This window comes from Enhydra lutris, unplaced genomic scaffold (assembly GCF_002288905.1).
Source record: "Enhydra lutris kenyoni isolate GAN:26980312 unplaced genomic scaffold, ASM228890v2 scaffoldscaffold13, whole genome shotgun sequence".
In the NCBI taxonomy this organism is placed as follows: Eukaryota; Metazoa; Chordata; class Mammalia; order Carnivora; family Mustelidae; genus Enhydra; species Enhydra lutris.
In genome coordinates this window covers 51,126,687-51,139,449 of record NW_019154097.1, presented here as the reverse complement: position 1 = coordinate 51,139,449, position 12,763 = coordinate 51,126,687, and the positions used below count along the sequence as shown (strand labels likewise).

Here is a 12,763-nt window from a genome sequence, read left to right as displayed (position 1 = left end):
TAAGTTTCTTGAAAAGTGACCAGATCGTGATTTTTCGAGCAGTACTTAACGTTTTAGGTGGATGTGTATATGCTGTTCACAGTACTCGCTAGGAAAAAAAGATACTCATACTCAGTTCTTTGAATTGTATACCAGGAGCAAATAAAATAGGTTTTAAAAAATACCAGGCATCATGAATAAAATCTTGATCTGAAACTAGAAATACATTCTATGTTAATTAATTGAATTAAAAACTTTTTTTTAGATTTTATGTATTTATTTGCCAGAGATCACAGGTAGGCAGAGAGGCAGGCAGAGAGAGAGAGGAGAAATCAGGCTCCCCGCAGAGCAGAAAGCCCGATGCGGGGCTGATCCCAGGACCCTGAGATCATGACCTGAGCCGAAGGCAGAGGATTAACCCACTGAGCCACCCAGGCGCCCCTAATTTTTTTTTTTTTAAGAAGAATAAAATCATGGTATGTTCAAAACATGGTATTATATATGAATGTTTCTAAGGGGGTAAATCTTAAAAGTCCTCAAGAATTAACGAGGAATTTTTATAACTGTGTAGGTGAATGAGGTCAACAAGACTTATTGTGGTGGTCATTTTGTAACATAGAGTGAATCATACCACACACCTGAAACTAATAAAACATATGTCAGTGATACCTCAATTAAAAAATACTAAGCATCCTTTTCAATTTTCTTTATTTCAGCCAATAATGACATTCCAGTGGAAGAAATCCATTCTCCATTTACAACAATACTTTTGAGAACATTTCTGAATTATCTCCTACAGTTGGCTTACCACATCCACCACAAAGAATACCAGTAAGTACTACTTCCGGAGCACTGAGAGGGTGGCACAGAGTTCATCCGTGCTGTAGCCACAGCAGTAACTTTTCTGCTTTCCTTCAATGTGCATTATCACTTTACATACTTCTGAAATGAAGGACCAGAAACAAAAGGGTTTCACAAATATTAACCACAAAACCATGAGATACCAGATTAAAATTTGGAAGACCCCTCAGATATGAGTCATGTTTCCATCCTGAATACCGTTCTTAGAGTTTTAATCAGAAATGGTCAACACCAACTTTTCCTTTTTTTAAAAAGATTTTATTTATTTATCTCACAGAGAGAGACACTGAGAGAGGGAACACAAGCAGGGGGAGTGAGAGAGGGAGAAGCAGGCTTCCCGCTGAGCAGGAAGGGCTTCCTACCGAGCCCTGCTGCTCCATCCCAGGACCCTGGTACCATGACCTGAGCGGAAGGCAGATGCTTAATGACTGAGCCACCCAGGTGCCCCAATACCAACCCTTCCTTAGGGCAGAATTTCCTGTCTTTCTCAGAAAAATTGATACTACATCTTGAAAAAAAAAAACTTTCAAATTTTGAAATAAATTTAGTTTTACAGAAGTGTTGCCATGTTAGTATGGTGATTCCTAGACACCTGTCACTCAGCTTCCTTAATAATCTTACACAACCATGGTGCACTTATCAAAGTAAAGAAATGAATGTTGGTATAATACTGTTAGCGAGATCACAGACTTCATTAAGGTTTCCCAAATTTTCCCACTGACGTCCCTTTTGTGTTCCATGTTCTTTGCCTTTTGTCCCATCTCCTAAGTCCCTACAACCTGTGATAGTTTCTTGGATTTTGTTTTTTATGACCTTGACACTTTGGAAGACCGTCGGTCACTGATTTTGTAAAATGTCCCTTGATTTTCGTCTGCTGGTGTGTTTTCATCATTGCGCTGAGGCTTGGGTTTTGGGGAAGAATACCATGGAGGTGAACTGCCCTTGGCATCACATCCCATCAGGGGTACGTGACATTGGACCGTCTTCTTGCCGGTGATCCCAGCCCTGATCGCTCAGTTAAAGTGGCGGCAGCCAAAATTCTCCACCGTAAACACACTGTTTCTCCCTTTCTGTGCTCTCATCGTTTGAAGCAAACTGCTAAGTCCACTCCATACTCAGGGAGAGGACAGTTAGGTTCTACCTCCCGGACAGAGGGGTGACTAGCTCTGTCTCGACAGAAACAGAAGCCCATCGCTCTTTCTGTGTTTTACCAAACTGATGACTGAGAACATTCACCCGAATGCCTGCCGTGTAAAAGGTAAATACAAAACCAACAGCGTTATATTTATTTTCAAATTTTTCCCCCCAACATGTAGCTTTTAATCAGTTTTTGGTTGTTTATCTTTCCCTCATGTCTTTAGGCAGCTTATTCCGCGGGCAGCAGCGGACGCTCTATTCCATGACCTACATCGACAAGTGCTGGGAGATCTACACCGTTCACTGCAGACCACACGCTGCTCCTCCCCATGAGCCCTCCATGAAGATGCGACACTTCCTCTGGATGTTGAAAGTAACCACTTATGACTGAGACTGGTTTTATAGTAATAAGAATTTTGGCTTTTTTTTTTTTTTTCTGAGAGAGAGCACGTGCTCATGAGTTGGGAGGGGAGAAGCAGAGGGAGAGGGAGAGAACGAATCTCAGCAGATTCCTTGCTCAGGATGGAGCCTGACTCAAGGCTTGATCTCATGACCCTGAGATCATGATCTGAGCTGAAATCAAGAGTCGGATGCTTAACTGACCGAGCCGCCCAGACGCCCTGGCATTTTGGTTTTCATTAAAGAGATATTCTGGCTCTGGTACACAAATGATGAGGTGAAGATCTGGGATGGATTTTCATAGCCACTGAATGTTTGTTGAGCCTCTTTGGGCAGAAGCGAGTCATTCCAGGATCTCCGACAGACCTGAGGCAGAGGGAGCACTGGGTCCATGTACTGCCCAGTGAGGGGGAGCATGGGCAGCCCCAGTGCCTTTGCGGATGCAGACCTTGCCATGTAAGAGAAGACAGGGTGGGGAGGGAAGGGAATGTCATCTAAAAAAATGATCGTTGATCAAAAAGTAACTTAAAGAAGTTATTAGTTTATAAAATAGGACATCTAGTTCGTACAATATTCTTTTTTAAAAAAAGATTTTTTTTGACAGAGAGCACAAGAGAGGGAACTCAAGCAGCAGGAGTGGGAGAGGGAGAAGCAGGCTTCCCACTGAGCAGGGAGCCCAAGGCAGGGCTCGATCCCAGGACCCTGGGATCATGACCTGAGCCGAAGGCAGACGCTTAACAACTGAGCCACCCAGGCGTCCCTTCAAACAATATTCTTGTACTAACTATTGGTAGTTTTTGTTTTGGTTTACGCCTGTGGGTAGATAAATAAGAAAATGAGAAGAGTTGAATACTAATAGGGAATAGAGTGCTTTTAAAAAGCCTTAACAGTGTTGTATGTGTACAGAAAACAGACTGTCACCTAGTGTCTACTATAGGAAAAGAGCTTGTTAGCAGTATGTGAGTTTTGTACAGCTGTTTATTTGTTCACTTCCCCCTTTTCTTCACAGCCTCTTATTGAAGAGATGAGGTCATCCGTCCCCCTAGATGGGTCAGACTTCTGGTTCGAGCTGGCGGCATCCTCCCAGAGTTCATTACTATGTTCTTCTTTCCCCCGTATCTCCACTAACGTGGTACACTTAGAGGCTTGTTGGGATTCTGGGTTCTTCCCCTGACAAAGACACAGGTGGTTCTGTGTAATTCCATTGCATCACCTCTGGAATGTTCCCGGTTAGGGATGTTGAGATGGGCCAGCGGGTTCACGTGGAGTCGGCACGATCCTTACGTTAGAACACATAAGCCTGGTTCGCATGGTGCTTAGGAGAGAGCGGAGGGTGGGTCGGTTTGCGGCCAGCCCCTGGCCAGCCCTTGTTTTCAGCAGCACTAAAGTAGGGGAGACTGCGTGTCCCGGGCCAGATCCTCTCTAGTTCATTATCTCTGAGCACAAAGCTTCTGTTTGCAGCTCTGATGCGGACAGGGTCTTCTCAGCGAATGTTCCTGTGTTCAGCCCTCCCTGGAGTGTTACTTTCAGGGGGCCTCCTTCCTGAGTGTCGACAGCATCCTGACTTCCTGAGTCCCCCGGTCCAGTGTTTCTCCACCTGTGCAGCTGGGAGATATCTCACATCTGGATCACCCACTCTCCCAACCCCTCTGTCCTGTGTTTATGCCTCTAAAGGCACTTTTCTTTTTAGAGGGACTGGGGAAGGTCTAGAGAGGTAAATAGTATTGTTAATCTAGAATGTTTTTCAAAAGGATCAGTTTCAAAGGCACCCATTTCTAGAACATCTATGTAAAGCGTTACATGGGTATAAATTAACATTAAAAATATGTAGCTATTGGGGCACCTGGGTGGCTCAACGGATTAAGCCTCTGCCTTCAGCTCAGGTCTTGATCTCAGGGTCCTGGGATCAAGTCCCACGTCAGGCTCTCTGCTCAGTGGGGAGCCTGCTTCCCCCTCTCTCTCTGCCTGCCTCTCTGCCTACTTGTGATCTCTCTCTGTGTGTCAAATAAATAAAATCTTTTAAAAAACTATGTAGCTGTTTAGGTGCACCTGGGTGGCTCAGTCAGTTAAGCGTCTGCCTTCGGCTCCGGTAATGATCTCAGGGTCCTGGGATCGAGTCCCAAGTTGGTCTCCCTGCTCAGTGGGGAGCCTGCTTCTCCCGCTCCTGCTCCCCCTGCTTGTGCTCTCTCTCTCTAAAACAAATTTTAAAAAACCTTTTTAAAAATATAACGATTTGTAGTTATAGGCCATTTTGGTTTAATTGGTTATTTCTTTGCAGGATTTTAAAATGATAAATAAAGAATTAACAGCAACCAAGTTTGTGGAGGTCATGGCAGAGGATAATCCTTTCATACATGATGGTGTTGACAGCAACTTCGAACCTGAGGTTTGTAAATTGGTGTCACAAATAATGCAGATGCAATTTAGGCTGTTTTGCTTTGGGTACTGAGAACCAAGATTTGACGGAAAAGCCTTCTAACCCGAGTACGTAACTATGTGTACGCCTGTGTGCGTGTGTGTGTATACACACGTGCGTGTACCTGTGTGTCTATACGGCTCTATCTCCTTGATCGCATTAGAAAACTAGAGTTAATATAAAAAAGAATATTTCAGACGTCAGGAAATAATGAAGTCAAAAGAATATAAAATGACAGTTGACCCTTGAACGACGCAAGGGTTAGGGATGCCGACACCCCCCCACAGTCAGAAGTTCAGGTATAACTTTGACCCCCCCCCCAAGTACTTCACTACTCATAGCCTGGTGTGGACCGAAAGCCTTGCCAATAACACGAACAGGCGATTAACACACACACATTTTGTATTTCATGGTGTGTTCTTGCAGCAAAGTGACCTAAAGAAAAGAAAACATTAAGAACATCATAAGGAAAACACGCTTATAGCACTGTCCTGTACGTGTGGAATAAAACCTGTACATCAGGGGCTCCACGCAGTTCACACCCGCCTCGTTCAAGGGTCAAGTGTGCGATGCTAGTTCTTGGATAATGGAGCAAGTTAATACATGCGTGTGTTTTCCGGGCTGACCTGTCCTGCACCTGTCAGAGACACTAACTGATCTCCTCCAGTGAATGAGTCTAAGTGTCTTTGCTTTTCCGCACTCTTTGCCGAGGAGCTCTGGGCAAGTCGGCCACCCCAGGCTCAGTCTTTTCTTCTGTATGTGGAAGTGGGGCGACTAGTCGATCCCTGTTTTCAGGATGCGCTATCCCTCCCGATGTCCTCTCCCCCGGGCCCTGCTGCCAGGAGTCTACTCTTTGTCCCCATGCCCTTGCCTCTTCCGGACAGATCCTAAAGATGGCTAAACGGCTAACACTGTTTGCATTCAGGTCCCCAGTGACCCCCATGATGACACCCACCCAGGGGGCCCTGCCTTGGTGCCTGAAATGCTGTCCCTGCCACCTCAGACACGTGCTTCTCTCTGTGTCCCTGGTCTTCCATTTCCCTCACTGCCGGTGCCTTTCCAACTTCTTGCCACACCCATCCTGTCCAAGTGCCCTAGACTCACACTGGGGTCCCCTTCTCTAGCTGTGCTCACCCCTCATCTCATAATCTTAACTGCCACCGTTCTGAGGACGAGGCCAGTGTTTGTGTCTCTATCCTGAATCATGCTCTCCAGCCTCTAGGACTTCTAGCAGCCCAGAATGTCCCACAGTTGTGACTTCTGTCCCCTGCCTGTGCACCTCAGCCTCCCGTGTGTGGAGTGGGGACAACACCCCGGCCTTTGGTTGTCAGGCCCCGTCCCTGTCTCAGCGACTCCTCTCTCTCATACCCTACATTCAGATCTTCAGGAGATCCTGTTGGCTCCACCTCCAGAGCATTTCTAGAATGTGGTACCTCCCACCACTTGCACTACCTCTGCCCAGGCCGACTGTCACTTGGAAAGTTGCCCACTCACGTTCCTAATGCACCCCTTATCCTCCTACCTCCCAGGACAGTGGCCGGGTCACGTCACTCCCCTGCCCACACCCCCAGGCTTCCCATCTCACTTGAGTACAGGCCCTCATGACACGGATGGTGCCACCTTTCTGAGTCCTTGTCTGACCACCAAGTCACACCTACCTCTACACTGTCCCCGGAACATACATGTCACGCTCCTATCTCAGATCATTTGGACTTGCTGTGGCTCACTCTGCCATTTTTGCGGGGAGCTTAAATAATCAAAATGTAGTGCCTGCTGTTCTGAAAGCCAGTAGTCAGAAATAAGGTAGAGCTGGTTTCTCCCGGGGCTGTGGGAAAGGCTGTGCTCCAGGCCTCTCCCTCTGGCTTGTAGGCGGCCATCTTCTCCCCGTGTCTCCACACATTGTCTTCCTCTGTGGGTCTGTCTCTGTGTCCCAATTTCCCTCCTATAGGGACAGCAACCATGTTGGATTAGGGCCCCCCCAATGATCTCATTTTAACTGACCTGTAAGGACATAATCATCCAATAAGGTCACATTCTGAGGTACTGGGGGTTAGGACCCCAATTCTTTTATGGGAGATACAATTCAGCCCATAACAGTCTTCCCTTCATGGCCTTCGTATGTGTAAAATATATTCAGCCCTTCCCAGCATCTCCCAAGGGCTTAGTCATTTTAGCGTCCACACTAGGGGAGCTTCTCACCTGCCTCTGTGCTGCTCCCACCTCACGACGCTTAGGAGACCCCTTCTGCTCTTATCTCAGCTGTAAGAATAACTTCATCTTGAACAGAAATTTTAGGCTAATATTCTCAAGTTGACAGGCAAACTCACAAGGCAGGACACACACAGGAGGCTAGCGTTGCAAACATAAGGCACTGTTTTTTATCTGCCTGACGCGGACAGAACCATCACGGTGGCAGGTGGGGTGGTGTGTCTTCAAAGTTTGCTCTCTGCGGGGAGAGGAAGAGTAGGAATGGCATGAGCAGAACGGCTAATAAGAAAACAAAATGCTTCTTGTTGTTGGTCATGCTTTCAAAGTGGACGTTTGGGGTCCCCTCAGGTGACAGTAGCTACCTGTGTAGGGGCAGGGATCCACTGACCTGTGCTAAATTTTATTTAAGATAACAGCTAAAAATCCCACCCACTATGGGGCGCCTGGGTGGCTCAGTGGGTTAATCCTCTGCTTTCAGCTCAGGTCATGATCCCAAGGTCCTGGGATCGAGCCCCACATCGGGCTCTCTGCTCAGCGGGAAGCCTGCTTCCTCCTCTCTCTCTGCCTGCTTCTCTGCCTACTTGTGATCTCTGTCTGTCAAATAATAAAATTTTAAAAATCTTAAAAAAAAAAAAACCCTTTTGAAAATGTCCTCAATTAACTAATATACAGTGTTTCTATCAAACTAGCAAAATGACTTATAAACCTAATAACAGAACACCCATAATCTTTTAAATGTTGTAGTTTTTGTTTCAAATTGGTGTGTGCTCAGGACGCTTGAGCGCTGAATGAGGTGGTGGTGTTCTCTGGAGACAGAAACCAAGAGCCAGTCGAAGTGCTGGTCCAACTCAGGGTGTGTCAGAATAAATAAGACCCTTTATGTTTTCTTATGTTTCAGCTGGTTTTCCTGGAATTCTTTGAAGCTCTTTTAAGCTTCGCTCTCATCTCTGTCACTGAACAAATGACTAAAACCTATTTAAATTTGCCAAATGATGACCTGTCTGGAAACAAACATGGAAGTCCTCACACGACAAATCAGGTAAAGTTAGCTTAGAATTTACAGAGCAAGAAACGGTTTCATTCTGGAATGGTTCAACCAGATCAGAACTATCTTGGGCTTTTATGAACCCTTCGGGAAATAATTTCAGACTTCTTTTCACAATTTGAAAAGGTGTATTGTCTTTTCCTTTAAGTTAGGTCCTTGGTCGTGACCAAGGGCGTTGACTCCGAGCCACAGTAGCAGAGGTATCCTAATGATGGTCAGAGTCCCGCCAACATGTTGGGTGGACCAGGAGGCTTAGAACATGAGATAATTTGCTATGGAAACGTTTCATTACCCGATCTAGCGTTTACAAGACTGGAGAGCCCGTTCCAGAGTGGAGATGCTAAGAAACAGCTCCTGAGTGTACATGAGACGCTCGCTGGTTCTCTTAGGATGGGGCCGGCTCAGAGGACAGGCCTGCTGGACACGAGGTTTCGCCACAGGACCGTGGTGGAGCGGGGGCAGTGCCGGCCACCCTACTGAAGGATCCCGCTGCTGGAGCAAATTGATACAAGCTAGTTTTGGGTGGGGGCTTCAGGTTAAGTCGGCTTGGAGTTATTTTGGAGCTGCATCGCATTTGCAGCCACAGGGAAAGTCTTGGGGGCCGATGGAACCTCGCAGCTGGGAAATTCTTCAGACCTGCCCATACAAGGTCACTGCTGTGTACAGAGTGACTCTTCCCACAAACCCCCTGATGTGTCTCAGGCTCAGAGCTTCATGTTCCACTTGGCCTCACAGTCTGCTCCACCAACCAGATCTGCCTTGTCCGGGTGAAGGGTATGACTGATGGCCTCTCCAGGTCATCTGGGAGCCTTATCGTGGGCCACAGTCCGGGGCTTTGCTCTGAGGGAAATCCGTGTCCCCCCGGAATCCATCCATGACTTCATGGATGGCAGGACATGGACTCTCATAACTGAGCGCGAACACCGGCCTAGGGGTCATCCCCGGAAACCAACCGGTCATGTCTGCTTCTGGCTTTTCATATGTTGTTCCAAATGTCCAACAAGGCAAATCATTCTATCCGTACAGTGTAGGATGACTCAGCAGGGAAATAACTCAACAAGGGTTATTTCACAAGGGTACAACAGGGATGAATCAAAAGAATTCTGCTGGTGAAAGAAGTCCGACAAGAAAAAGGTATAATTATAGGAAATTCTAGAAAGCACAAAATAATTGGTAGTGACAGAAAGCAGACCAGTGGTTGCCTAAGGATGAGGGAGGATTCCCGAAGGGCACAGGAAGCTTGGGGGTGACGGACATGTTTGCGGTCTTGATTCAGGTGATCGTTTCACAGGTACAGACATGTCAAAAGTCATCACACAGTATAATTTATGTGTAGCTTAATTATAAATTTTATTTCATTAAAATTGTGTGGGGGGTAGCCTGGGTGGCTCAGTTGCTTAAGTGTCTGACTTGGACTTGGGTCATGGTCTCAGGGTTCTGGGATCAAGCCCCCGTGTCAGGCTCCCTGCTCAGCAGGCGGTCTGCTTCTCTCTCTCTCTCTCTCTCTCTCTCTCTCTCTGCTCCTCTCCCTGCTCGTGCTCTTGCACTTTCAAATAAATATCTTTAAAATTTTATTTATTAAGATTTTATTTATTTATCTGACAGAGATCACAAGTAGGCAGAGAGACAGGCAGAGAGAGAGGAAGACCCTATAGAGCAGAGAGCCTGATGTGGGGCTCGATCCCAGGACCCTGGGATCATGACCTGAGCCGAAGGCAGAGGCTTTATCCCACTGAGCCACCCAGGCGCCCTAAAATTTTATTTATTTTTAAAGGTTTATCTATTTGAGAGAGAGAGAGACAGTGTAGGACACTTAAACAACTGAGTTGGACACTTAACCCACTGAGCCACCCAGGTGCCCCAGTAAATAAAATCTCAAAAAAACCAAAAATCATGTGTGTTTCCACAGTAACCCAAATCCTCTTCTGTGTTTGTCGTTGCTCAGAACGTCCAGAACAGGAGTTCAAGTGTAGGAACAAGCCAGGAATCGGACCTGCAGGACGGCAGCACCAAGTCCTCCTCAAGCAGGCTAGGACTCATGCTTGATCTCAGCAAAATGAGATCCGAGGTTCGTATCGGGCTCCCTGCTTAGTGGGGAGTCTGCTTCTCTCTCTGACCCTCCCCTCCCTCTCTTACTCTCTCAAATAGATACACAAAATCTTTAAAAAATAATAATAATAAAAATCAGAAAGGGAGCTCCTGGAATGATGTGTGGGTTTGTTGAAGGCTGTGGAGCTTGAGATGGAAAGACATGGCCAAGATGATTCTAGGTCTTTTGGCTTGAATGATTGGGAGATACAGTTGTCACTTACTGTGAAGGGAAGCCTGGGGTGGGGGATGGGAGTTTGGGGGCAAAATTAGGGAGCTCCTTGTGGACACATTAGGCTTAGAGTGCCTGATCGGACATCCAGGTGTAGTACACATGGAGACACAAGCCTGGGGTTCAAGGGTGAGATCTAGTTGGAGGCAAAAAATGTGGGTGTGAACAGCATATATCTGATTAAAAATGCCATTAATATCAGAATGTACACACAGTTAACTGTATGTAGACTTTTTCCCAACCGACCCCGGGAAGACCCCGGGAAACCAAATCTTTGGTTTCTTGGGAGGAGCGTTTTAGTGGGTACAATAACTGTTATTCATTTCCTTAATTGTACAAATAACAAAATTTAAGCAGGTTAAAAATAGTCAAAGATAGTTTCTTAAAGAGAATGGTCTCATGAATAATTTTCTAATTATTTATAAGGTAGCAAATTGGTTTTAGTCCACAATGATGCAGAAGTCACATTTTGTTTTATGATTTCCTTTTCTGTAAAAGCCCAAGATCAAGAAGTCTCTAAGTGATGAAAGAATTTCCAAAATGAACTTTAAATCTCCGGGAAAAGGGCTAATCTTTTTTTTGTCTCAAAATGGTGAGTAATTTAATGACTGAACTCTAATGTTTGCATATCATTGCTTATAAATGATAGAAGGTTTATAAAATTGTACAACTATATTTAATAATATAATTAGGCTGGCTGTGCTACTTCCAATCCTGGCATCTGCTTGATGGAGCACACTTTCAAGACATGATCTTGCTGAGGTTGTTTTTGTCTTTGTTTTTGGATTTTTCCAGTTTTATTGAGATGTGAGTGACTTAAAGGCCAAGTCTCAGGTGTATGGCATAATGATTTGATATACATATATCGTGAAATGATCACCACAGTATGCCTTGCTAACATCCATCATCTCATATAGATAACCAAAAAATTTTTTTTCCTTGTGATGAGAACTCTTAAGATCTACTCTTAAAAATTTTCATCTATATCATACGGCGGCATCAACTGTAGTTGTCACACTGAAGATTACATCCCTGTACTTATTGGAAATTTGTACCTTTTGACTACCTTTATCCAATCCCCCCTACCCCAGCCTTGGGTAACCACAATCTGGTCTCTTTCTTTCTTTCTTTTTATTAACATATGTATTATTTGCCCCAGGGTGGTCTCCTTTTCTATGAGCATTTTGGTTTTTTAAATTCTACATATAAGATCATACAGTGTTTGTATTTCTCTGGCTAGCTTATTTCACTTGGCGAAATGCCCTCAAGACCCATCCATGTTGTCACAAATGTCATGGTTTCCTCCTTTTTAATAGATGAGTAAAGTTCCATTGTATATGTGCCACACCTTCTTTATCCATCTATCCGTTGGACACCTATGTTGTTTCCATGTCTTGGCTGTGGATGATGTTGCAATGAAACATGGGGAGGGGCACACATCTCTTCCACAGTGTTTCTCTTTCCTTCCAGTATGTTCCCAGGAGTAGAACTGCTGGGTTATAGGATTCTTCTATTTGAATTTTCTGAGGAACCTCCATACTGTTTTCCAGAGGGAATGCACTAATTTACATTCCCTCCACCAGGGCACAAGGGCTCCCCCTTCTCCACATCCTCGCCAGCATTTGCTACCTCTTGTCTTCAGTGCTCACCGTTCTGACAGGTGTGAGTTCATCTCTCATTGTGGTTTCATTTGCATTTCCCTGATGATAAGTGATGCTGAGGACTTCTTTTTCATGTAGCCATTGGCCACTTGTTTATCTTCTTTGGAAAAAATGCCTATTCGGATGGTTTGCCTACTTTTATTTTTTTTTCTATTGAGTTGTAGGAGTTCTTTATATTTTGGATTTGAAGCCCTTATCGGATATATGGTTTGCAAAATACTTCTTCCTGTTCAACAGGTTGTCTTTTCATTTTGTTCCTTTCTTTTGCTTAGTTTGCTGTCATCCTGCTTATCTATATCTGATCACGTTGCTTGTGCTCTAGGCGTCATATCCAAAAAATCCTTACCAAGACCCATGTCAAGGAGCTTTATTTTTTTTCCCTTATTCTCTTCTAGCAGTTTTATGGTTTCTAATCTTACATTTAAAATTTAAACAATTTTGAGATAATTAATGTGAATGGTATAAGGCAGGGGTTTAGTTTCATTTTTTTTATATGTGAATGTACAATTTCCCCAACACCGCTACTGACTTCCTTGTCAAGTACTTACTATACACATGGGTTTATTTCTGGGCTCTTGATTCTGTTCCATTGTCTCAGTGTCTGATTTTATGCCAGTACCATACTGTTACACTTTTTATACTGCGTAGCATAGCTTCAAGTCAGGAAGTAAGATGCCTCCTGCTCAGTTCTGTCTCAGGATTGCTTTGGTTATTTGCGGTTTTCTGTGGTTCCATAC

General features: G+C 44.9%; 1 protein-coding gene across 2 annotated transcripts in view; it reads left to right on the top strand.

Annotated features, from left to right (window-relative positions):
• LOC111145626 (radial spoke head 10 homolog B-like) overlaps positions 1 to 12,763 on the top strand; it is a 52,142-nt gene that overhangs the window by 28,922 nt on the left and 10,457 nt on the right. For both annotated transcript variants that reach the window (XM_022500658.1, XM_022500657.1), the window contains 7 exons: positions 696 to 810; positions 2,019 to 2,098; positions 2,202 to 2,350; positions 4,655 to 4,762; positions 7,899 to 8,039; positions 9,991 to 10,113; positions 10,864 to 10,957. In XM_022500658.1, coding sequence (XP_022356366.1) covers positions 696 to 810; positions 2,019 to 2,098; positions 2,202 to 2,350; positions 4,655 to 4,762; positions 7,899 to 8,039; positions 9,991 to 10,113; positions 10,864 to 10,957 — 810 coding nt within the window. The remainder of the gene's footprint in view (positions 1 to 695; positions 811 to 2,018; positions 2,099 to 2,201; positions 2,351 to 4,654; positions 4,763 to 7,898; positions 8,040 to 9,990; positions 10,114 to 10,863; positions 10,958 to 12,763) is intronic.